The sequence below is a fragment of the Anguilla rostrata genome, chromosome 15 (genome assembly GCF_018555375.3).
Source record: "Anguilla rostrata isolate EN2019 chromosome 15, ASM1855537v3, whole genome shotgun sequence".
In the NCBI taxonomy this organism is placed as follows: Eukaryota; Metazoa; Chordata; class Actinopteri; order Anguilliformes; family Anguillidae; genus Anguilla; species Anguilla rostrata.
This window is the reverse complement of record NC_057947.1, coordinates 17,332,107-17,358,809: the sequence shown is the minus strand read 5'-3', so window position 1 is coordinate 17,358,809 and position 26,703 is coordinate 17,332,107. Positions and strand designations below refer to the sequence as shown.

Below are 26,703 nucleotides of genomic sequence, written 5' to 3'. Positions count from 1 at the left end.
GCAGGACGTTAACGTGGAGGTAATCTGTTCTTGGGTCAACTTGGATGCAAACAGAGGAGCAGAGGTTTTCAGTGGGAGGCAAGAGAAAGTCCGTCTTCAGATGACATTCCTGCATTGAGGAGATTAGCTCTTGTCAATACCTAGAGGAAAAGGCCACTCTCACTTGCTAACCCCGCCTGCCATGTGGACTGCCGTTCATTGTCATTCGCAGTGAGTACAGGAAGGTCCCTGTAAGCCTTGCAGCACAAGTAGCAGCAGACTGACTCCTCTGGGACCATGGCTAACATTGTTTTGGAACCTAGGTCTTCCAAAACATTAATGCAGTCACAGAGTAAGAAATCCATTACATAACAAGGTTTGGGGGGTGGGGGGTGGGGGGGAATGGGGTAAACAATTTTATTTTTCTAAGGGAGGGCCACGCAACACTTTGAGGTCCTACACAATGGGGTAATATTACTACTTCTTAGACATGCCATGCAGAAGCCAGATCTTTGTGTATTACCTCAGTTTTGCACAATATCGTTTTTGAGTTGAAATAAAGGTTCTTCTATATTTGGTTTGAATTTGTGAGAAGTTCTATTACATCGAGAGTGTGGTCGCGGAAAATCGTCACTAGACAGGAAACCTATATTTACACACTCGTATCTAAGACATTATCCCAAAAAGGAAACCAAAGAAAGAGAGGAAGAAAGCAGCTGTACTCACGTATTTTGTCTATGATAACTGTTAATATCTGAAGGAGCTGAACAACAAAAACAGTTCCAAAAGAACTAGTTCTGTTCAAATCTTCCATATTGTAATAAATTATTCTTATCAAGTCATTACCAACCGTAGCCGAAAACAACCAATACTAACAGGGGATACATTTTCAGCCAATCGCTGAGTTGTGGGTGGCACAGACAACGGACACGATGTGAGTGTTATTTCCCTTTGCTGTACGATGAGAAACAGCAATAGTGTTCTCTTAACATGTGCGGAAAGTATAGTTACACAACTACTGTACGGACAGAAGTCCGGTAAACAGACGGGAATACTATACTAGCTAGCAAGCGCACTGGTCCTGAGAAAGTCTGCGCCTGGGCACAATGGAGCCCCTTCGGAAAAATGCGAAGGTCAATCCGGCTGCCACAGCTAATCTTCTTTCTAAAGTGTTCTTCTGGTAAGTAGCTACCTAGCCGGCGACACAGTATGTACAGTATCCTGATGCGTTTTTGAAACGTAGCAAACAAGGAAGTATGCTAGCTTGTTCGCGCTTGCTTAGTAAGAAACCAACTTCATCTATGGAATTTAGCTATTTCTTTGATTAAAGATCATAGCAAAAGCTAACTACACACGATTATGTATTACGTTAAACTAGGACTAGCCGAGCACTGATACCTATCTCTTGTGTATGGCTTGCAAGCTATAATTGGTCGCGGCTGACTGAGAAAAGGTATCTGGCTCTGTTCCGTAAGCTCCTGTGTCACCCTGAGCACTGCACGGCATTTGTACATTTAGGTAGCTGACTTGGTGGATTTCGTGTGTGGACCGTGTGGACACGTCCGATGTTCCATTGGCAAAGGGACATTAACATTTGAGCTCGACATGTACATCCAAATAGCTGAAACTTGAAGTGGAACAGACATCTACTGTTAACATGAGCCTGCCATTTAGCGCTAACAAACTAAAACACATTGCCCAGGTAACTGAATATATGCTCAGTTTCCGCTAGTTTCAGGTTTAACTTTTGCTAGTTTTCTAACAAACTTGTTTCTAACTTGACAGGTTTGTCGACCGTTGGATAGCAACTTCGTTAATAACAGCGTTACATAATAGGCTAACTAAGTTACTATGGACCATATATATGTTAACCAATAAAGTACGTAGGCTAGTTAGAGAGATAACTTCACTTATATAATTTAATTACGCTTGAATAAATCTTGTATTTTAGCTATAGCAGCCACACTGAAATAGCTTTCAGACTAGTGCACATCTTGAAGCATCTTTTTTTTATTTATTTTTTTTAGTATACAGGCGTTTAGCATGCACGTTCAGGGTAAACAAATTATTTAAGTTAAATACAGTTTTTAGTTCGTCCAAGTTTTACATTCACCTGGTAGGAGAGGAAACGAAAAAGATGTTTTTTTTTTTTTTTTTGCAGAATTATTGCAATCTGGTTTTGCTGTGTCACGAACAGTATTCAAGAACAGTTTTCTAGGATTCCAGTAAAATAACAGAAGAATGTGGCCGGGAATCCCAGCCTGTGAACATAAGCAGTTCAGCAAACTACTTTAGTTTCGCACTGAAACGGTCCTACTTCCTCAACATCCTGTTTTCAAACTTAACAATTGGTAGGCTAGCCTGGGACTGTAAAAAAAATAGTGGAAGGGAAACCTATGGGCCTATTATTAAGTGACCACTTTCCCATCTGTGTTCATGTTGAATTCAGGCTGTGCGCAGCACATTTTTTGGCACGATCCCATCTACCAGCAAAACCTAAGCATTCCTCCCACACTGTATACTCTGTGTGCAGCATTCCCTATTAATTAATGCATTTATACAGTTTGAAACCAAGTTCCAAAATTACAGCTACAGATATGATTTGTTTCCAGAATTAAGGTTTAGTTGAGAAAGACATTAACAGAGGAGGAGAAATGAAGGGAACCTAACTTCTTATGCCCTGACAGGTCCTAAACGATGCTAGGATGCAACACAATGCTGGTGTGTGTATATAAAACAGCGGGGCAGCGCTCTTCTTTATATGCTTCTTACTTTCTTTGTTTGCTTATTTGACTTTGCAGTGAGATAAGATCACCCCATTATTAGAAATAAGGTCAAGAATTTATCATGCTGGGTCTGCTGGCAGTGCTGGCACTGTTCTAGTGTCTAGATGGTATCCATGGAGTCAAATCCGGCTCGTGCCAGTGCTAACTGCAGGTGATACACAATTGGCTCTACCATCGCCCTGGGATGGGAGGGTTTCAGTTGACCAAGATGATCTGGCTCTTCAGTCAGGCGCTCACACGTTCCTCTGAGCTGCACATGAAGTGTCTGTGTTAGCCTGACTTGTGAACTGTGCTGTGATAAGATGTGGCAGCTTCACACTACATGTTTTGGAGGAGAGCACATGCTTGTATGTGCTCTCTCAAATTTATGTTCCAGGTTTTGTGTGATAATTAAAACAGTTGGGTATTCCAAATTAGGGAGAAAAGGGGGATGTGTGTTCTAAAAAATACTGTATGGGTCAGTGAATCACTGATTTGGAGAGCTCATTGGCAGAAGCAGCTGTGCCCTTTAATAAATGTGTGAGTAGAGGATTTGCCACTTCTGAAGAAAAGATTTATGCTTTTGTCAAACATTAGCCTATAGTTTAATTTGCAATGAGTGTGGTGAAATGAAAGATTTATGGTGGCTGCTCCTATCTGACTCTTTTCCCTATTACTATGAAAATTTACAAGACCTGTTCTTCTGAATCAACGCTGGCAAATATGCAAAAGTAAGATCAAAAATAGTTCTGCATTCATAATTTACCCACCATCACCCGTCAGCGCTGAATAGTTTTCTGCCATTCTTTCGCGTGTGTTCACTCACATCGGATCTTTTCCTCCCCAGCTGGCTGAACCCGCTCTTTAGCGTTGGCTACAAGCGGAAACTGGCGGAGGATGACATGTACCAAGTGCTGCCAGAGGATGGGTCTGAGAGGCTGGGGGAGGACCTGCAACGGTACGCCTGTTCCCCTTACACATGCATCCGCCAGTGGTCTCGGTGACTGGTACCATGGTTACTCTATAAGCCAAGTGCGCCCGGGCTTACGGCCACCATCAGTGGGAGCTGAAAACCACGGGTGGAAATATGAAAAAAATATAATGTTTACTTTGAAATGCACACCAAAATCATGTGTGGAGTTCTGTGATATCCAAGAAGGGTGGGAGCCAGTTCAGTAAAAGCATACACTCACCGTACTTATGAACAGTACGGTTCTTGGAAATTCCTAGAGACCACACGAGCGACCCAGATTCATTCTGTGAGTAGGTTACTCCTGCAGAACCAGGGAGTTTAGGAGGCTGACCCAGCCACTGGGTTTTTTGTAATTAGGGGAGTTATAGTGTTGCTGCCTGAATTCAAGCCTTAAGCTAAGTTTCTCAGCTGTAGCACTGCCCACTGGCCGGGGTTGATATCCTCCTAAACGGTTCCATGCAGAGCACACTAAAACACCAAGAAATAAAGAAGAAAACAACCCAGGGCCTTTTGTTTGTGATTGGCTACCATGGAGATAGCACCTGTAGATTTTGATCAGAGTAGCTCAAATGCACTATTCAGAACCGCAGGCAGGCACGCAGGCGGCGAGATGTGTTCAACTTTCTCCAGACAGGTTCTATCAGGAACTTGGAGGGGGAGGGGGTGGAGCGATAGGGAGTCTCCATGGAAAGTGCTTTAGCAGCAGCTCCCAAATATGCAGTGCTACACAAGGACCTGGGAGATCAGAGAAGCCTGAATTGAACCTGTTTGTGTGCCTGTGTTCCTTTGTCGTTGTGCGATGAGCTGTGTGTGGGTCCCACATGCTACCCCCCACCCCCACCCCCACCCCAGCCCCTCTCCCCCTGTCTTCACTACTGAGCACTCTCAGGCACAATTGAGTTGAAAGTTGACATTTAAACAGCGGGGCCCATGCAGTTTTTGCACATTTTTTGTTCAGGTGCGTCATGATACCTTGACGCTGGGACAGTGGGGCCATGGCTACTGATTAACTGCGTGCATGGCTTTCTTGTCCTGTTCTCCGTGTTGTCTCCTTGTCTCGGTAGTGCCCGGCGCAGGATGGATGGTTAACTTCGGGGTAGATTGTTAACGCTCCGTGTGAGGCCTATAGGTGACCCATTCCCTATACGTTTGCAGCGCTGGTCTTCTTTGTCATTCCCTGGCCTCAAGAGTAAATGGTGGTGATAAATGTTGTTTAGTTATCTATCTGTCTGCTAGTCTCTGGGCTGACTGCAAATAGGACAGAAATACAAATGCTAAGTGTCTTACACCCGTGCTTTTCCCATTCACTTTGGCTCCCATGATTTTGTGCTCGCACTGTGATTGGGTTGTTATTTATTGGCTTTTTTATTTATTAATTTATTTATAGCATCTTTGAATGCTTTCCTTTCTTTTTGCTCACCAAGTTTTGGAGTAGCTGGCCATGACCGTAGGTTTGTCCCATGGCTGTTTTGAGGGGACAGACGCTAGCGTGTGCTCTCTCTCGAATATGTTCAGCCAGCCTCAATGTCTTTTCATTCTGCAGTCCATCTGCTGAGCTACAGTTTACAGCTTAGTCGTTTAGTCATTTAGTAGGCAGTTTTAGCCAAAGAGACTCACAAAAGTGCATTTTACATGGCAAGCAAACACCATTAAAACCAGAGATCGCTCCAGTTAGAGTCGTATAAGTGCCATTCTCAAGGTGTGTAGGCAACACCTTCTTGATAAAGGGAGAAGGGTTAGTTCTTTTATGGATGGAAGCACGCAGTTAAGTATAAACATTGAGGTGTAATTTGAAAAGGCAGGTTTTGAGATGTTTGCAGATCACAGCCAGTGAATGACCTTTTCTGGCTGATGGGAGAAGATCGTTCCTCTGTCCGGGGGTAGGGGCAGAACAGACTGCGAGAAGCTCAGCTCTGTCCGGAGCCTTCTTTTCCAGAAGATCTGATGTAGGCAGTGCTGTAGCATGCCGTTCATAGTGTCCTGTACCTGCCATGTCCCCGTTTCTTTTGTTGTGTATGTTTTGTGATGGATTGTTGGAATAGTGTACGTTTCTCTTGGTTTTTATAACCGTGATCCATGTGTAATGTTCATATGTTAGCCTTTAGTTGACTACTTGGTTATTGTATCCAAGGGAGTCATTGGCTCTAAGGCCTCCTTGTAAGATTCTGCTGAGCCCACTCTCTAGGGGGCGCTGTTTCCTAGCTGTTCTGATGTTGCCCCGATGACTCATCAGTTTGCAGTATAGTCTCCATGCAGGAGAAGCAATAAAGTACATCACAGAGAAACAGGCGAGGGTCTGAAAACTGGTGGAATCTGCAGAGGTGGGCCAGTTTACTCATGTGGTAGGAATGGATTTGGAGAAATGGGAAAAGGGGATGGCGCTCATTCACATGTCCTGGATGCAGGCGAGGGATGAGTGTGGGGGAGGGATTTAATTTCTCTCCTTCCCTCTCTTCCTTCTCTCAGCCACTGGGACCAAGAAGTGCTGGAGGCAGCCAAGGACCTCCGTACACCCAAACTCACCAAAGTTCTCATAAAGTGCTACTGGAGGCCTTATGCTGTTATAGGAATCTTTACTCTATTAGAGGTATGCATTAAGAGCTCCCTTCTGTCTGCCCCATGCAAAGAAGTGATATAAAGACAATACAGCTTCTTCAGTGTGCTGTGTGCTGTGCTGCTTCAGTGTGCTGTGTGCTGTGCTGCTTCAGTGTGCTGTGTGCTGTGCTGCTTCAGTGTGCTGTAAGCTGTGCTGCTTCAATGCGCTGCGTGCTGTGCTGCTTCAGTGTGCTGTAAACTGTGCTGCTTCAGTGCACAGTGTGCTGTGTTGCTTCAGTGTGCTGTGTGCTGTACTGCTTCATTATGTTGTGTGCTGTAAGCTATGGTAAATGGTAAATGGACTGCTTTATAAGCGCTTTATCAGCGCTTACATTGATGCTCTCATCCGAGCGTAGAGTTGGGTGGTGTCTTGCTCAAGGACACTTCGACATGCCGGCGGGTTGAACGCACCTCCGACTGCCAGACAATCGGTCTTACTCTGAGCTATGTGCCCACTAGTGTGTGCACTGTGCTGTGCTGCTTCAGTGCTGTGTGCTGTGCTGCTTCAGTGTGCTGTAAGCTGTGCTGCTTCATTATGTCGTGTGCTGTAAGCTGTGCTGCTTCAGTGTGCTGTGTGCTGGGCTGCTCCAGTGTGCTGTAAGCTGGGCTGCTCCAGTGTGCTGTAAACTGGGCTGCTCCAGTGTGCTGTAAACTGGGCTGCTCCAGTGTGCTGTGCTGCTGTGTCTGCTGCTGTGCTGGGCTGCTCCAGTGTGCTGTAAGCTGTGCTGCTGTGTGCTGTGCTGCTTCAGTGTGCTGTAAGCTGTGCTGCTGTGTGCTGTGCTGCTTCAGTGTGCTGTAAGCTGGGCTGCTTCAGTGTGCTGTGTGCTGTGCTGCTTCAGTGTGCTGTGTACCCTAAGCTCTTCTCCTTTAGTGCGTTTTCATTGTTTTCAGATGGACATCGGTGACTAGTGATAGAATAATAAGTACTAGCTTATGCATATTTTAAGAATGTACCTTCCTTGTACACACATGCATTTCCAAAACACCTTATTCATACATTAATTTTTAAATAGCACGTGGAAAACATTTGGACTGTATTTATAATTTAAAAAAAGGGTAACTCCCATTAAGTAGTCACTAATGTACCCCAGGCCATTGCTGTGTAGACCTTTGGCAGAGTTTCCACAGTTTTCCCATCATGCTCCTGGTTCTGTTCAAACAGAAAGCGTATTTAGCCTCAGGCTCTTCAGTGCTTCCTTTAGAAAACCACAGGCCCAGTTCTGTGTATCACTTATTCCTGAGCCCTGATCAACATACATATGGAGTTTGTTGTATTGTGTCTTTATTATGCAATCAAACCTTTTCACACTGCGATCAAAAAATTATTTCCTTGAAACCAAAAATATTCATTTAAAGTTATGAGATCAACTGTTACTTGGTAGCAAAACTATTTGCATTGCAGGCAAAACATATTAGAGCCCGAACGATATATCGGTATGGCCGATATATCGGCCATTATTTGACTTTTTTGACGACATCGGGATCGGCAGTTATGCCGCCGATGTGCTCCGATTTTTTAATAAGTATGATAAACAAAAAAACAATGATTATTTATCTGTACTTGTCTGTTCGAACGTTGTAATTGCTATTTACTAGAATTATCCAGTAGAGGGAGCTCTAATACAAGTGTGAACTGCAGCAGCTGACGCGCTACTTCTCTAATAAGACGTTTGTCACTCGTGCCTCATCCAGTATTCTCCACTGTAAGACTTGTCTGCACAGATTCGATTGCCGCAATAAAGGTATGTATATTTAGTGAAAGTTTTTAATTAAATGCGTTTATACGACCACTATGTTTATCAATACTCATTCTCAAGCGAGCGAGCTAGCTAACATATTTGGTTCACTTTAGCAAGCTAGCTGGCTAGCAAGTCTTTATGAAGTGGCAGTGAGCTCATAAGCAGCGTAGGATCTACATTTCCAGAGGACATCGCTGTATTCTCAGATAAATAACCAGCCAAAATAAAATGGTGATTGAATGTATCACACATTTGTTTTTTATCTGAGATAATGATATTAGCTACTATATGATACTGTGTAAATAGCCAACGAGTGATTGTCATCTAGTGTCATCTAGTCACGCGTCATCGTAGCAAGCTAACCAGACAGTAAAAACGCAGATAAAACACTTCTAACATGGATAATTTTAAGCCATGTTAACTAGCTTTGTCGTGATAACATGAGAGAAGGATTGCTGTTGGAGAAGTGAATCAACCAACAGTTAGCGCGGGTAACCTGCACGAAAGCGCATTGTAGTTTTTTTTCACGTATTTCATCCAGTCAATTTAATTTAATCTAACGTTACACTTGATTCACTCTTTAGCTCCGCTAGATAATGTCTTACTCTTTGAGATCATGTAGTAGAAATAAAATATAATTCATTCAACTTACTGAGAATATATAATAAGAAATAATGAGGCTGTGTCAATAGCTAATGCGTTATTGCGAGCGAGTGTGTCATCTAGTCACGCGTCAGAGCGCATTGTAGTTATTTTCACCGCCTAATTCTTATGGACAGGGAAGCTCGGTAGATAAAGTCTTACTCTTCGAGATCATGTAGTAGGAATAAAATAAGAAAATATAATTAATGTACTGAGAATAGATAAGACATAATTATAACAAATTAATAATAATAATAATAATAATAATAACAACAACAATAAAAATAATATTCATAAAAATACATGTTTGAAACTGGAAAACTGATTTTTAAAAATGGAGTTGGAGTTATTTTGATTTCACAAACTTAAAGATGGTGTTAATATATATATTTAATTTAATATCATGTCTTACTTTTTTATCTAAAAAGTTCTTTGTGTGTTTATTTTTATTTTTATTTGTTTGCTTATAAGTTAAATGTTCTTAAATATAGAAAATTTAATAAAATATAAGTTTTTCTAATTGATTTGAAAATGTTGCACTTTTTGACAAAATATCAGTCAAAACATCGGTAATCGGTGGGCTAGGGCTCTCCAAAATCGGGATCGGCATCCGACCCAAAAATCTGGCATCGGTCGGGCTCTAAAACATATTAATACTGTTTTCATTTGCTTATTGAAATTTTGGTCACATGTTGAACAGAATTTCGTGGGCGGCATAGGCGTGGGTGTAGGTGATGCATCTCTATTGGCTAATCTAGTTTGGAGTGACATTATGTTCTGTACCCACTGGTTGTTCCTGTGTGTGACTCTGAAAGTCAGTGCTACATGGCGAGGTCAACTCAGACACTATTGTATTAGTATGAGATATGAGATGAATATGTCAAGAAAATTTTCCAGCAATAACTTGTGGCTACTTGCAGTCAGTGTTTAATCTCAAAACGTTGAAGGCATATTTTTGTTTTCAGTAAAATATTTAATTCAGTAATATGGAGTGTGAAAATGTTTGCTTGCATAATAAAGACGTAACAGATGTGACTTGCATAAGAGGTCATCTTGCTTTCTCACTGGTAGATGTCTCAGTTGTGTTTTGTAAGTGTCAGCCTGTTGAATTGTAAATACAATGTGAGGCGCTGATATTTGACACTATTGGTAGACAAGTGAAAGTAAGTTCACTGTTTTGTCTCAATGTCCGTACAAATCCAAGTTTTCATACTAAGCTAACAGGCCATTGAGAGGCTAGGAACTGAAAAATGTCGTGTGATTTTGATTTTGGAAGTAATATTTATTAAAAAAGCACAACAATATGGGTGTTTAAACAGCCTTGTTTCAGTATGTATTATGCATCAAGCAGCATTCTTTCATGAAGCACAAAAATATCTCAAACGCACAGTATGGGAGGCTAGCTAGTTAATAAGGGTATTAAGTGCAGCATGCTGTTAAACCCTTCAGTGCTGCCACAACCTCTTTCATCCACTTAGATTAATTAAGGCAAGATATAATTAAACGAAGCAGTGTGAAGCTGTCTTCCAGTAGATTTCAGTGGATGGTTTAATTTGCAGAGCGAGCAGGGGGAGGCCAAAAGGTCGGGGGGCATTAACTGTGATGTCACAATGAGGCAACACTAAGTTTTTGACAGATTGCATCATTATTTGTTTGTTCGTACTGCCCCCAAGTTCGTACTGCACCCTAACCCTAACCCCAAGTATGTGATGTGACCACTTCCAAGAGCACGTTTAAGAGGTATTTTTTGCCTTTGCGAAATTCTTCGAAAAAACATTTTTCGCCCCCCTGCCCCACTCCCTGTTCCCCGCAGGAGGTAATCAAGGTGATTCAGCCGGTGTTTTTGGGGAAGTTGATCCTGTACTTCGAGGAGCACGGCCTGGACGACAAGGCCGCCCTCCATGAGGCCTATGGCTATGCCGCAGGCATCTCGCTGTCCAGCATCGGGCTGGCCATCATTCACCACCTCTACTTCTACCACGTCCAGCGAGCTGGCATGAAGATCCGGGTGGCCATGTGTCACATGATCTACAAGAAGGTTGGTCCTTCCCTCGTCTGAAGTAGCCGTTGCTTTGTGGAAAAAGGGCCCGTGAGAGGTCTTTCGTTCATAATTCGGTGGTATGAGAACCTGATTTATGGATGCTACAGTGCTTGCTGAAACACTGCACTGCCCATGGTAATACCATTTGTAGATCGTATGTAAAGACTAGGGCTCTTTGCTGTGAGCGCACCTGTCTGCTGGATTTTATTTATTTTGCTTTTCATTTATTTTACGGTCAGGATACTTTCTATGAGAAACTGATCTGTTACTTTAGGGTCATAATTCAAGTCCTGAACTCAGAGTTTGTTATGCTTTGGTTTACTGGCAGGATTCCATGTAATCCGCCACAACGAAAATGATGAACAAGTCAAAAACAACTCGGCCCGTAGCCTCCCCCAGCTTCACATCCAGTTTTTGACTTCTCCCCTGCTTAGTTTGTACCTGTGCACCATATTTAAAGCTGAACATTTTAACTTTGCCATTGTTTGGCATTGTGCCATTTAACCACTACCTCAGCACATGACCATATCATTATATCACAATAGCACTTTGTCATTACGTTAATGGTTAGTCAATGATTGCTAGATAGTATAATAAGAAGGTAATAAATTCTTGTAATATTGAGGTTGTTACATAGGAATTAATTTTTTTCCGTAATGTGACATTTCAGAAATAATTATGTGTGTATATACATTATATCCTAGTTTAATACTTTACTCATACTTTAGTGTTGCATATCATAAGGCACTGTACTTGGCAGTGGGAATCGAATGCATTGTATATCAAAGTTCATTGATTTCAGGATTATTTTATGGCTGTGAGTCATGCTGTTTTATAATGTATTCATAGGAGCAATGTGCGACTGTATATCCATTGAAATCCGGCAACCTGACGTGATGGATCACATTGAACCATGTGATTCTTTATAATTCTTTTTTGCTGACATATAGTACTTCTGTTAGATAAAAATGTCTTTATGTTTGTATATCCCTTATTTGTGTGTTTGATCTTTCTTTGTTTTATAACCAGGCCCTTTGCCTCAGCAGTACAGCTATGGGAAAGACAACCACTGGGCAGATTGTGAACCTCTTATCCAATGATGTCAACAAGTTTGATGAGGTACAGTACTGACTATGTCCCTCTTTGGTAGCTGCAGTCTCTGAAATCCTAATATTGTCTCTGCTTTCGGGGTTTTATCTTTGTCACACCAGTCTGCATGCCGCTGCAGTCATGCTGTAACTGTCCACAGACAATGCACACGGTGTACATACGGTGTATACACACTGTGCTTTCTCAGTGCACGTGTCATTACAATTCCCTGCAGTGATAAATCTGAGTTTAAGAACTGTTCATTGTGATGTTTTGCTTTCTAAATCCTAACCACAGTGCTCTTCCTGTAGCTCAGTCACATACAGCCCTCTTCCTGTAGCTCAGTCACATACAGCCCTCTCCCTGTAGCTCAGTCACATACAGCCCTCTTCCTGTAGCTCAGTCACATACAGCCCTCTCCCTGTAGCTCAGTCACATACAGCCCTCTCCCTGTAGCTCAGTCACATACAGCCCTCTCCCTGTAGCTCAGTCACATACAGCCCTTCCTGTAGCTCAGTCACATACAGCCCTCTCCTGTAGCTCAGTCACATACAGCCCTCTCCTGTAGCTCAGTCACATACAGCCCTCTCCTGTAGCTCAGTCACATACAGCCCTCTTCCTGTAGCTCAGTCACATACAGCCCTCTTCCTGTAGCTCAGTCACATACAGCCCTCTTCCTGTAGCTCAGTCACATACAGCCCTCTTCCTGTAGCTCAGTCACATACAGCCCTCTTCCTGTAGCTCAGTCACATACAGCCCTCTTCCTGTAGCTCAGTCACATACAGCCCTCTTCCTGTAGCTCAGTCACATACAGCCTCTTCCTGTAGCTCATCACATACAGCTCTTCCTGTAGCTCAGTCACATACAGCCTCTTCCTGTAGCTCAGTCACATAGCCCTTCCTGTAGCTCAGTCACATAGCTCTTCCTGTAGCTTTCAGTCACATACAGCCCTTTCCTGTAGCTCAGTCACTAAGTTCTGAGCTCAGTTGACAGCTCTACTGTAGTCAGTCAATTCTGTCTGTAGTAGTACATACTGCATTTGTTAGTACAAGTCCTTTTTGTAAGTCAGTACGTGCAGGCATCTGCTGTGATGTAGTCAAAACCTCTTCACAGAGCAAAGTAAACACCTTTCGAAGTATTCTCATGAACCCTGTGGTGTCCGATGCTGCGCTGAGCTCTTGAGTTTCTAGCCTGCTGCTGGGAGCTAAGGCACGCAAGGTTCCGGTGACAGTGTTTTCTTAAAGAGGCCACGGCTGGGCCCAGGGAACAGGGAGTGTTCGTAACAGGATTGTTTTTATAGGCTTTTTTTACTGCCCACCCCCAGAATCGAGCCTGACCCCCCTCTCTGACTGCTTCCTCCTTTCACAGGTCACCATATTTTTGCACTTCCTGTGGGCGGGGCCTCTGCAGGCGGCCGCTGTGATTGGGCTGCTGTGGAACGAGATCGGCCCGTCGTGCCTTGCTGGGATGGCTGTGCTGGTCTTCCTGATGCCTTTGCAAACCCTGTTTGGCCGCCTGTTCTCTTCCTTCAGGTACGGCGTGCTTGCTTTGGGAGAGGGAGAGCCCCCTGCAGTAACGTGGTAGCTGTGAGAGTGAGACAGAGAGGGAGAGAGGGAGAGTGACAGACAGAGAGAGAGTGAGAGAGCCACAAGTGAAAGAATGCTGCAAAGCCTGCATTCCCATACACCTCAAGTCACAGTCCTATCTGTGCTGTGAAACTCTGAAACCCATTCATTACAGCACACCTGACTCTGTTACTGATCTGCCATCATGTAGGCTTTCATTTCACCCCTAATTTGGCACACCTGGTTCTACTAATTGTTATGCTATTCCCAACATTGTACAGTAATTTAGTGTTAGGCTTACGTTCTTGTGGAACACTGATATTAGCTGACTACTGACACAAATTAAGTGACAGAAATAGTGATCACTGCGAGGGTGAACCTGATAAATGTTAATCGACTTCAGCCAACTTTGTGACAAATTCTGAATGAATTCAGCATGTTAGCAAGCTAGCGGTAACATGATGCTTAGCCTGCCTAAACCACTCACCTGCCTGTGCTTCTGTCGAAGGGACTTCAGATGCTTCAGCAGCATCTGTTGCCTGAGGTAATCCACGGTGTGCTGGCAAACTTTACTGAATAACACTCCCCCATCCTTATTAAAATCATTGGCAAATTAATTTGCCCTGCCCTGGCTTTTGTCTTTGTTGGTAATTAATGATATCTCTCTTAGCTCCTCAGTTATAAATCTTATTTTTGATGTTATTTTTGGCTGGACCACAACAGCGGGGCCAGCCCTACAAACGCGAACTGACTGTGACTGACTGAGTGACTAAGTGAGTGATGAAGTTACACCATTGGTCGGCCAAGTTATGACGTCACACCATTGGTCGGCCGGTCCAGCCAGACCTGGTCTTGTTTGTTTTCAGTCACTCAGACCTGGGACGGAGAGAGGCTGTGTCAACTTTCTGAATGTCTTGCAAGATTTTGCTGGATTTCCACGGAATTCGGCGGGGTTCTCGTCGGAGTTGTGCGGGTGCAGATTCCGCGCGGGCCTGCTAATTAACAGCTCAGTGCAGTCTATGTTGAATGAGGTGTGCTTTATTACATCAGCAGTTAACATCGGTCTCTCTGTCTCTTATCTCTCTCTCCATTTCTCTTTCTCTCCCTCCCTCCCTCCCTCCCTCCATAGGAGCAAAACGGCCGCATTGACCGACAACAGAATCCGCACCATGAATGAAGTAGTGTCCGGGATGCGCATCATAAAGATGTACGCGTGGGAGAAGCCCTTCTCCGCCCTGGTGAATGAAGTCAGGAGGTACTGCGCTGGGAGTGGGGGCGGAGTCTGGGCTCTATGCGACCCAGCTCATTGGCTGTCCCTTAGAAGCAGTCAGTACAGATTCCAGGCCTGGTTGTGGCTGTGGGTGACCCAGACTCTGCAGTGGCATCGTACCCTCATTGGCTGTGTGCTTGTGGAGACAGTTCAGATGAACTTAGTTAAGGTTCTGGCAAACATAAACGCGCCCTTCGGCGACCTCATTCCAGTACTCAAAACCAGACTGTGTGCAGACTGTGTGCAGACTGTGTGCGGGCTGTGTGCACACGGGCCCCTGTGGATTTTCCGTGCGTTTCATGTGTGTTGCAATCACCCGGTAACCGGGTGCGTCATGGTGTGTCACGCTCCCCTGGCAGCGCGGCATTCCCACAGTTCCTCTCGGGACGGCAGGAAGTGCGTCGCGTTGCCACAGAGACGATAAGGGTCACATGACGTGCTCAGACCAAGAACCATCTGCTTCCACTTTCTAAATATAAACTAATAAAGCTTTTTTTTTTCTTTTTTTGCAAACACGAGCAAAGCATTAAGTGCAGAAACCTCCGGTCAGCTGCGTTACAGATGTCCGCACAAACGCACCTCTGTCTACACACGCCTTAACCACTGAACGTACGGCACGGGATGGCCGTCTTTACCATGGGAGCGCAAAAAGAAGCTTGTAGGTTATCGCCTCTGAGTCAGGTTCAAGGCTCAAGATGCCAGCTGTATAAGGACATAGCGACAGATTAAGGTGATTAGTAATTAGCCCAGTATAAAGGCCTCCTCAATGCGAATTAACGGTGACACTGGTGCAGGTGTGTTGGAGCTCGGCTGGCCAGTGAAAGCGTTCTCTGTGCTGGGATGGGAGAGGCTGGAGAGGGCTGTTCCTGTTTAGAGACAGAGACAGCCCTGACCAGGTGACAGCCGGCTGGGATTCAAATCAGGCAGCCCTGTCACCAGCCTTCCCCATGTCTCCATCCGCTGGTTAAGGCTCATAACTCCTCCCCTCCCCCACCCCTCCTTCAGAGGTCCAAAAATGTGCTCCAATTTCCTAATTTTCTACTAATGCCAGTCCACATGTATTTAGTTATTAGATTAGTGCCCTTATAAAGTGTGTGTGTGTGTGTATATGTATGTATATATACTTTTTTATCTTTTAAGCAAGCATGCCTTATGTGGTTATACCTTAGTGGTTCCCCTAGGAGTTGCTGTAAGGCTTAAATGTCTGTGAGGGGCCCTGGAGCCACAAATAGCCAGCGTGAGATGGTGAGTTGCTAAAGAAAGGAAAGGAGAACTGAAATAACTGAGGCCTTCTGAGGTCTGCAGCTCAGCCTGTGGCTTCCTCCAGAGGAGGAGTGCGTTCCTGTTCATCTTCATGCGCTCCTGTTAACAAATGGCGTTTTATTGATCGAAGCCATTTCTGACTGGGTTCCTGACATTTAACCTAAACTAACCTCCCCCCCCCATCTGTCCCTCCCAGGCTTTGACCCTGAGTCTCCCTCCGCACGCCCCCACCCCACACACCAGAGCTTTTACACACTGCCAAAGACTGCTGTTTTATCCCTCACCTCCCAAGAATTGAGCAGATTTACTCCAAACGTCTGTGGACACGCATGATGTAATCCCAGCTTTAGTAAACAGAGTAGAACAGCCATTATGCAGGAAGACTTCAGGAACTCTGCGCTTGTAGCTTGAAGAAAAAAACAAACAGCAAGTAAAAACAGAATGGACTGAACTGTCCCTGGAAAAGGACAAGGTTGAGGTCAGCAAGATTGAAGATTATCACACATACTGTAGATACTTCTGCTGTGCTACCAGCAAACCCTCTTTCAGGTCACGTGTCTGTCCTTTCATATTAGCTTCGAGTTCAAGTATATCTACTACTATGCTTTGTGTACATTTGATTTTTAGATATTACGACATTGTTTGGTTTTTTCCATTTTTTTTGTCATTGTAAAAGGTGCATGTTTTGTGTTCAACCATTTTTATCTCCTTGCGCTACATAGAGAGTCCTACGAGGTGAGAAGACCCCACGCGGTGTCTCCGTCCGTCTTGTATAACGTGTAAACTACACACGCTCAATTCAAAGTTAATTTTATACTTTAGTTACTTAAAGTTCCCTTAGTCATTCTTGCTCGCTGCGTACTCAAATTGGAACGTATCCTGTGCATTTGGAACCCCTGGCTGGAACGGTTGGGCCGCTAATGCAGGTCATGCTGTTGAGGCCGTTTTAATAAGGGATGAACGTTGCCGAACAGATGGAATCTGGAGTCAGGCTGTGACTTGTAATAGCCTTTATTGTGTGAGGTGTTCAGGTTGTGGCTGTCTGTCAGGATGTGACATGTAGTAGCTTTTATTGTTTTGAGGTGTTTCATTGTTCTCAGGCCAGACGCTGTCTGAGTCTCAGCAGTTTTTCTGGTTTAATGGAATCTGAGGCTGGCATCGGTCCACCGTGCCTCAGAGTTCCTGCAGTGGCTGTGCGTCAGCGTTTGGATGAGTGCTTTTGGGGTGCTGCGTATCTGCATCTGAATAAGGGTTTCTGGGGTTCAGCGTGTATGCGATTTTGGGGTTGGGTGCGTGTGTGTTTGCGTGCGTCTGTTTATATTCTCCTGTGATTGTGTGTTTGGATCGTTGTGAGTTTTCGGGGTTAAATGTGTATCTGCACATCATCTTTTGCACCCATGTTTGTGGGGTTCAGTGTGCGTTTGTGAGTGTGTGTGCCGTCATGTTTGGATCAGTGTGTTTGGGGTGCAGGGATTGTGGGATGGATTAGAGTTGTTATGGTTCTGTGTGACTTATCCACGGTGTATTCCTGCCTCTCACCCAATGCATGCTGGGATAGGCTCCAGCACCCCCCACGACTCTGCCCATGACACGCGTGTATAGATAATGGATGGATGGATGCATGGATGGTTCTGTGTGTGCATTTGGACATGTGTACCAGTTTTAGTGTAACGCTCTCTCCTGTCCCGCTCAGGAAGGAGATCTCGAAGGTCCTGAAGAGCTCGTACCTGCGGGGGCTGAACATGGCCTCGTTCTTCGTGGCGGGGAAGGTGATCGTGTTCGTCACCTTCACGGTGTACGTGCTGGTGGGGAACACCATCTCGGCCAGCCGCGTCTTTGTGACCGTGTCCCTGTACAGCGCCGTCCGGCTCACCGTCACCCTCTTCTTCCCCTCCGCCGTCGAGAAGGTGTCCGAGACGCTCATCAGTGTGCGCAGGATCAAGGTAACCCCCCCCCCCCCCGCAACAGCTTCCCGCTCCCGCTTTCTAAACCACACCCCCTCTGTCAGCTAATGCCCCTGCCAGTCACTTCCTGTGGGTGCCCCACCTCCTTCCTCTGTCAGTTTGGTTTCTCTTCTGACTCTTCTGATATTTTCACTGTGTAGTTTTTCTGACACGGACTGAGGTGTGCATTTCGTAAATGTGGTCTCGGTTCAGAATCCACGTAGTCAGCGTGCACGTGGTTTGGATTGGAGTTGAAAGAGCTTATCCTGAGACAGCGGCCATTTTCTGGGGTTGTTTTTACAGGCCCTTTTTATATTGCTTTGTCTGCAGCATATAAGCTGTGCAGATTTTGGGGGGAAATGGGACTGAGGGAACTGAAAAACCCTCAAGTTAGTGGCAGAGGTGCGTGTGGAAGCCCTGCAGGTAAACATGTGAACCCAGAGATTCTCTTTAGCGTGTGCACTGGCGTGTCAGAGCAGTGGGTCCGCCTGCCGCAGAGGAGCTGCACCATGCAGATGCAGGAAATGAGCAGCGCGCATGGAATGGAATGCGTCGCTGCTGCTGCTCAGAAATGCGATCACCCTGCACCCCCCTAGCACCACCTGCTGTTTGGATCTGCTTGTAGGTACTGGGGGGGTTTCTGGTATTCCTCTTGTTTATTATGGGAGATGTATAGTGCCCCCCTGTTAGATAGGGTAGTACATGCTGGTGCGTGCGCTAATACCTGAAATCAGCGCAAAACCAGAAAAATGTATTTACATACTCATGTGAATATTGAAATACACGAGTTCCTGCCTGAAATGCAGCTCTGGTGCCCGCGGGTCCTGCACAGGAAGCAGAGCAGATTCACTGCAGGCAGCCAGCGCCTCCGTCAGTGCCAGCCTCACAGTGGCAGCATGGTGACTCTGTCTGACCGTGCTTCAGTAGGAGGCCAGACATCTCTTGAGCAATCGATGAAAACGCGGTCGAATTGGGGAAGTGCAGCACTGAAAGCGTGTCGCAGCTGCAGCCCTGCGCTACGGTCTGAGAGGAAGAAGGAAACCCCCCCCCCCCCTGCGGCCGCTGCAGCGAGACTCGCGCTGCCGTGAGACTCGCGTGTGCGGAAGTGCCTGACCTGGCCGCCTGACCGCAGACGGTCAAAAACACTTCTGCTTACCGTGACCGTGACTGCATACTGTGCTCACCGTTGGGCCTGATGCTGTGGTCACACAAAGGGTAGTGGGGAAGGGACATGGGGGGTGTGTGCATATGTGGTGGGTTTCCACTGAAACACAAAAGCGGGGAGGGGTTATTCAATTCGCATAAAGTATCCTCTTGTTGCCCTGATTGGCTGCTGAGTCATTCTAGAGCTCTGCATAGGGGAAGCATTCAGAATTCTGGCCAGCAGTGACTGTGTCAGTAGTCAGTGTGTCAGTGTTGGTGCTGACTGTGTCAGTGTCGGTAGTGAATGTGTCAGTGTTGGTGCTGAATGTGTCAGTGTCAGTAGTGAATGTGTCAGTGTTGGTGCTGAATGTGTCAGTATTCAGTGTGTCAGTGTTTGTGCTGACGGTCAGTCTCTTCCACAGAATTTCCTCCTGCTGGATGAGACTGTGAAGCAGGTAGCTGAGCTGCCCCAGGAGGAGAAGAAGGAGCCCACAGTGGAGATACAGGATCTGATTTGCTACTGGGACGAGGTGAGGCCACGCCCACGAGACCACACCAATAGCCCTCACACAGAGACTGAGCTATTCCTGCTTAAGCCAAGACACACACGCGCACATTCACGCCTGCGCGCACACATACACACACATGCTCACCCACACACACACACGCACACATTCACGCCTGCACACACACATACACACACATGCTCACCCACACACACACACTCACACATTCACGCCTGCGTGCACACATGCACACACATGCTCACCCACACACACACACTCACACATTCACGCCTGCGTGCACACATACACACACATGCTCACCCACACACACACACTCACACACATACATACACACAAACACACATGCAAATACATACACACACACACATACACGCAAACATATGCACACACACACACACACACACACACACATGCACACACTCGCGCGCACGCACGCACGCACACACACACAAACACACCAATCACACACACACACACGCACACACGCACACACGCACACACACACAAACACACGCACACACAAACACGCACACACGCTCACACGCACACACACACAAACACACGCACACACAAACACACACACACGCACGCACGCACACACACAAACACACGCACACACTTGCACGCACGCACGCACACACACACATGCACACACTCACACGCTGCTGCGCTGTGTTTCAGAGCCTGGATGCTCCGACCCTGCAGAACGTGTCGTTCACAGTGAAGCCAGAGCAGCTGCTGGTGGTCATCGGACCCGTGGGCGCAGGAAAGGTCAGAGATCTAACGCTCTGCTATCGGTTTTATATCTGCGCTCTGTGTTTATACTGCTGTCCGGACTTTTTTCATTAAGCGAGCAGGCTTGCATCTATCTGTATCTATGGCAACAAAGAGAGCTAAGGTCTTAGGTGCGGTACACATATCCAGATAGGGTTACTGCTGTAGGAGTGTGGCACAGTTTGCTGGGCAGCTGACTCTGGTCATATACACATCCTCCCTGCAGCCAGGGGTTCCATTTCTGGTCATGGGACCTTCTGTGCATGTGACCCCATTCCTGTGTGTAACCCTCTGCTTTCCTACTGTCTGCTTAAAGCGCACAAATGTCTGCTAAATAAAGACTACACATACCTCACTCAAGGGTAGAATGGCAGCTCCTCACTTCAGAATCAAAATGACAACCTTTACTTAGCCCCTCCCCCCACCTTGCCCTAACTGTTGTGTGATGAACATCCACAGCTGTGTGTGAAATGGCTGCCATGCATCACCCAGGTGGGTGGTCTCATTGTTACTCAAGCTGTGCAGGCCGCCCCCCCCCCCGACACCTTCACCTGAAACCGCTCAGAGATCCTGAGTGAAAGGGGTTGTGTAAAAGCAGTCCTTTGTTACATAACTCTGTTAAAAGGGGGAGTGGAAAAAGGGGGTGGGTTTAATCTTTAAAATTGAAGCAGGGGGGGTCCGTCCTGCCCGAGCGGGACACCTGCTGCGGCGTGTCAGCTTTCCTGCCCCCCCCCCCCCCCACCCACCCCAAACCCGCTGGCCGCTGGCATTCCTCCCGTGAACCTGGGGCTTTTATATAGCTGTGCTGCACAGTCCAGGCCTAGCACAGGCAGGCCCTGCCAGACCCAGTAAAACCTGTCACTTCAGCCCTGTGTCTCTGCCTCTCTGTCTCCCTGCGTCTCACTGTGTGGTACCACACGTGGTCTGACTTTTGACTGTGTTGTGCTGTGTATTACCATGTTTTACAGTGTGCCACACTGTTGGTGTTACTCTGCTTTACTTGTTTTATAGTGTTACTGTGCGCCACTGTGTGTTACAGTGTCTGTTACTAATGCATCACTATTGCACTGCATTGAACTACAGTATACAACTAGTGCATCTTACTGCGTGTTACAGTGTTACAGTGTTAATATCACTGTGCTAGTGTTGTACAGTGTTACGGTGCAGTGTTACATTACTGTGTTAGTGTTGTACAGTGTTAGGGTGCAGTGTTACATTACTGTGTTAGTGTGTACCAGTTTGCTGCAGTTACAGTTCTGGGTAGGAGCTACCCAGAGAGAAGGGCGTGGTCAAGGTGAGAGGGGCCCTGACCTACGCCTCCCAGCAGCCCTGCGTTTTCCCCGGAACCATCCGCAGCAACATCCTGTTTGGCAAGGAGCTCCACCCCCAGAAGTACGAGAAGGTGCTGAGAGCGTGCGCGCTCACCAGGGTAAGACACACGGGAATGTCTGCGAGCACACGGCTGCCAGGCACACGCATGTACATGCGCACACTCACTGGACCAGCGTGTTCATGTACACACCCGTGAGACACACACACGCGCACAAGTACACACGCCAGACCCACATACTATTCTTATGTTCTGTGACTGGGGTATATATTTTTATAGTCTGTGACTGTGGGGTATGTTCTCTTAGTCTGTGACTGTGGGGTATGTTCTCTTAGTCTGTGACTGTGGGGTGTATTCTCTTAGTCTGTGACTGTGGGGTGTATTCTCTTAGTCTGTGACTGTGGGGTATGTTCTCTTAGTCTGTGACTGTGGGGTGTATTCTCTTAGTCTGTGACTGTGGGGTATGTTCTCTTAGTCTGTGACTGTGGGGTATGTTCTCTTAGTCTGTGACTGTGGGGTGTATTCTCTTAGTCTGTGACTGTGGGGTATGTTCTCTTAGTCTGTGACTGTGGGGTATGTTCTCTTAGTCTTATTATGGGATGTATTCCCCTGTGTTTAGGACATGGAGCTGCTGCCGGACGGAGACCTGACGGTGATTGGGGACCGAGGAGCCACTCTCAGCGGGGGGCAGAAGGCCCGCGTTAACCTGGCCAGGTGCGCTCCTGCCGGCCAATCACAGCTCACATCCTCTCATTCCATTACAGTCACTAAGCAGATGCTCTTATCCACAGCCACTTACAGCCCTTTCCCACTGGAGGAACCTTTTCCAGACCTCTGGAACCTTTTCCAGACCTCTGGAACCTTTTGGTTTTCCCCCTCAGGGAACACAAAGTCAGTTTTGGTTCCTGGGGCTTACCTATTCTCCATTTTAGTCCCCGCTGGTGAAGTAGCACTTGTTGGTGGTTCACAATCTGTTGAGTGGAGCTTGGAGTACTGAACATCGCCAAACGCAATTTTGACAGGAATCGCCAATCACCAAAGCACCTTAGAAAACAACAGAAAAACATTTAAAATGAAAAATAATAAAAGAGATTAAGATGACCATGATTAGGCCGCTTTGAAGTTTTTACTCAATTTTCATTCACTCCTCAAACGAGTCTCCTCTTTGGCATATCACTTATCTTATCAGCTCCGCATAACAGCTGTATTCTTAGTATTCTGCTGTTATCTTAGAATTGCGCTGTTATCTTAGAATTGCGCTGTAAACTTAGCATTGTGCTGACACAACCATTAGTGATAAGTCCATTTTCAGCTGTTAAGGATTAAACAACAGCCTGTTGTTGTGCTGTATAATCATACCTTCTTCAGAGCTGTCACTGATGCAGGTACACGCAGGTACTTCTAAAAGAATTAGAACCACATCATATACAGCAGAAACACATGAAACACACAACACATAATACATCAACACGGTCCAAGGATTCCAAAATAAAAGAGAATTAGAAGTAAGGCATTGTATAATATTATCTGTTTCAGTCCTGGGTGGTTACAAAGGATGAATACGGAATGCAAACGTAACCGATTAAACGCAGCCATCGCTGTTTTCTGCCACTTCCTCCTAGTTTGGCTAATCCTCACGGTTCTCGAGGTGCGGTGGATAAGTGACCGTGCTCCAGAAACCGCGTAGTCCCCATTGTGGATAGTTCCTACAGCCTGGTGGAAAAGGGCCATCACAGGACTGCTCATGTCCTCTCAGCCTGGAACAGCTTAAATTCTCTCAGCCAATCACAAGCTCGCTCAAGTACACTCACCCAATCACAGCTCAGATCCTTTCAGCGAATCTCTGCTCAAGCCAGTAACAGCTCCAGGCCTGCTAGGTTATCACAGCTCAAGGGCAGCCAGTGAAGCTGAGTTTGGGGGAATTGAGTATCGCTGTGTTGTGGAGAAGTCCCTTTGGTATTCATAACTCTGGCACCTTTTCCAGCTTCACCGCAATCACCATCTTCTAACACTTCCCCAGATTCATGAAATCGATAAGGAAACATTTACTACTGAATTTTCCTTTCCATATCGTTTCATATCAGTGTCTAAACAGGCTGCTGCTTGAAATGTACATAGTTCTTGTTGCTGGAGATAAGATCATCTGCTGAAAGGATGTAATGTGCGGTAATGTGGTGCAGCGTGCGGTAACAGGAAGGAGTGAACAGAGTGCTGTCTCGTCCCCAGAGCGGTCTATCAGGATGCTGATATCTACCTGCTGGACGATCCCCTCAGTGCTGTGGACGCTGAGGTGGGGAAACACCTGTTTGAGCAGTGAGTATCAGAGAGGAACAACCGCACACCTGTATGAGAGAGAGAGAGAGTGTATCAGAGGAGCACCTGCACACCTGTATGAGAGAGAGAGAGAGTGTATCAGAGGAGCAACCGCACACCTGTATGAGCGAGAGAGAGAGAGAGAGTGTATCAGAGGAGCACCTGCACACCTGTATGAGAGAGAGAGAGAGTGTATCAGAGGAGCAACCGCACACCTGTATGAGAGAGAGAGAGTGTATCAGAGGAGCACCTGCACACCTGTATGAGAGAGAGAGAGAGTGTATCAGAGGAGCACCTGCACACCTGTATGAGAGAGAGAGAGAGAGTGTATCAGAGGAGCAACCGCACACCTGTATGAGAGAGAGAGAGAGAGTGTATCCGAGGAGCAACCGCACACCTGTATGAGAGAGATAGAGAGAGTGTATCAGAGGAGCAACCGCACACCTGTATGAGAGAGAGAGAGAGTGTATCAGAGGAGCACCTGCACACCTGTATGAGAGAGAGAGAGAGAGTGTATCAGAGGAGCAACCGCACACCTGTATGAGAGAGAGAGAGAGAGAGAGAGAGTGTATCAGAGGAGCACCTGCACACCTGTATGAGAGAGAGAGAGAGTGTGTATCAGAGGAGCAACCGCACACCTGTATGAGAGAGAGAGAGAGAGTGTATCAGAGGAGCAACCGCACACCTGTATGAGAGAGAGAGAGTGTATCAGAGGAGCACCTGCACACCTGTATGAGAGAGAGAGAGAGAGTGTATCAGAGGAGCACCTGCACACCTGTATGAGAGAGAGAGAGAGAGTGTATCAGAGGAGCACCTGCACACCTGTATGAGAGAGAGAGAGAGAGAGTGTATCAGAGGAGAAACCCACCTGCACACCTGTATGAGCGAGAGAGAGATTGTGTGTGTGCGTATGTGTACACATCTGTTTGTGTATGTCTACGAGTTTTGAGGTGTATTTGTGGATACCTGTACCTGAATATGTGTGCGTGTGTGTGTGTAGGACATACAAGTCCATGTGTTCTGGGTCACTGTTACCTGCTCTGGTATGTGGATTGGCCCGGGGTAATTCGAAAAGGAAATACTTGAAAAGAATTTCTACTTCGGAAAATAGCGATCAGCGGGGAAATTGTGTAAAAGCTGTGGGCGAAGTCAGGGAAACCTTGCAGATGAAATAGTTCGGGTATTAGGCCAAGCAGGAGCCTGAAGTCATGGAGTTCTGAAAAAACAAATGGAAAAAGTAGCCTATTTGAAAGATTTATCATCCCCTTGCAATGTTACTCCGGTAGTCGTGGAAACCAGGCCAGGAGGTGTTCTGGCTGAACTTCAGTGTGGTTGTGCGGAGTTATGTAAGAGCAGTTTCGTAGTCCTCACTTTCCTCAGTGCACATGGATTGCTGCAGGGCTAATTCCATGACAGTGATGTAAATTTAGAGTTTTGGAGTATATGATTGTGTCTCGTAGTTTGTCTTAGTCATTGTGTTTTGCTTTGGGCCAGTTGTTGGGTTGAATGCGTCCATTGTGTTGTAATTTTTCGGTGGCTCTTCTGTGGTTGTTTTGGCTAGCTGTTGCTTTTGTTGGCCTGTGGCTGTTGGCTGGTACGTTGTCCATTGTTGTGTGGCCATTTTGATTGGTTCTTGTGTTGAGTGTTGTGTTAAGTTTTTGTTTTCTTGTTTTAGCTGGCTGTTGTGTTTGAAATATTTTTTATGTTGCTGTTTTGGCTAGCTGTTGACTAGAATGTACTCATGGCACATTTTTGGCTGGTTGTGTTGTGATGTTCTGACCAGTTTGGTTGGTTTGTGAGGTTGTTCACCTGTTTGCCACCAGCTATTTATTTTGCTGGTGCACAGTGAGCTTTGTCCGTGTGTGTGTGTGTGTGTGTGTGTGGGTACATGCATGCATATTTGTTTGTGTGTGCATGTGTGTGTGTATGCTTGTGCCTGTGTGTGTGTGTGTGCGTGCATGCGTGTGTGTGTGTGTTTGGGTTTCAGGGCAGCAGCCTTTCCGTTTACCGTGCCACAGAAATTCCAGGAGCCAGGCGGGGCCGTTCCCATCAGGGAAGCGGTCTGAGGAGCGGAGCCTGGCGCTGCTGGCCTTGCAGGATGGACACTCCCTGCACACTGGACTAACAGCCATGCTTTCCTCCAGCAGATCCCCTAATCCCAGCCGCAGCACGTGTAACAAGTGAACACGTATTCTGTGACCTGCCTTCCCCTCTGACACGCACACTAATGGGCTTGAGGCAATGCATTCTGGGATTAGCTCACACGGCTAGGCGTGAGCTTACTTTGAATTGCCCTGTAATTACTACTCCTGTGACCTGCCTCGACCCTGTCCCTGTGAGCCGCCACTGGGCTCCTGCCTGGGTTCGGTAATCGCTGTGTTCATCCGCGTGGACGGGATGTTCCCGATTCCCCTCCCGGGGTCCCCCTCGCGTGGCGCTTTGCTCCGTGCTGTTCGGGGAGGTTACGGGCGCGGGTTCGAGGTCTGCAGCACGTGTGCGCTTTTGGCAGCTTATTTGAGCTTCTCATCTGTCGCTTCTCGCCAGGTGCATCTGCGGGCTCCTGAGGAAGAAGCCGCGTATCCTGGTGACCCACCAGCTGCAGTACCTGAAGGCTGCCGACCAGATCCTGGTCCTGAAGGAGGTATACGCTGACGACCTGTAGTCTGTACATACCTTTGTATGTACAGTATGAGTATGAGTATATCCCACTGTACCACATACCAGTGAAGGTTCATGCATACAGGTGCAACAC

At 46.5% G+C, this 26,703-nt stretch overlaps 1 protein-coding gene across 1 annotated transcript in view; it reads left to right on the top strand.

Annotated features, from left to right (window-relative positions):
- Positions 1 to 705: 705 nt before the first annotated feature.
- abcc4 (ATP binding cassette subfamily C member 4 (PEL blood group)) overlaps positions 706 to 26,703 on the top strand; it is a 58,555-nt gene continuing 32,557 nt past the window's right edge. The window contains exons 1-14 of the mRNA XM_064311541.1: positions 706 to 1,159; positions 3,592 to 3,702; positions 6,184 to 6,304; positions 10,507 to 10,731; positions 11,764 to 11,853; positions 13,192 to 13,355; positions 14,518 to 14,643; positions 17,615 to 17,864; positions 19,430 to 19,537; positions 20,216 to 20,374; positions 21,573 to 21,737; positions 22,258 to 22,352; positions 23,865 to 23,951; positions 26,496 to 26,592. Coding sequence (XP_064167611.1) covers positions 1,086 to 1,159; positions 3,592 to 3,702; positions 6,184 to 6,304; positions 10,507 to 10,731; positions 11,764 to 11,853; positions 13,192 to 13,355; positions 14,518 to 14,643; positions 17,615 to 17,864; positions 19,430 to 19,537; positions 20,216 to 20,374; positions 21,573 to 21,737; positions 22,258 to 22,352; positions 23,865 to 23,951; positions 26,496 to 26,592 — 1,872 coding nt within the window. The 5' untranslated portion in view covers positions 706 to 1,085. The remainder of the gene's footprint in view (positions 1,160 to 3,591; positions 3,703 to 6,183; positions 6,305 to 10,506; positions 10,732 to 11,763; positions 11,854 to 13,191; positions 13,356 to 14,517; positions 14,644 to 17,614; positions 17,865 to 19,429; positions 19,538 to 20,215; positions 20,375 to 21,572; positions 21,738 to 22,257; positions 22,353 to 23,864; positions 23,952 to 26,495; positions 26,593 to 26,703) is intronic.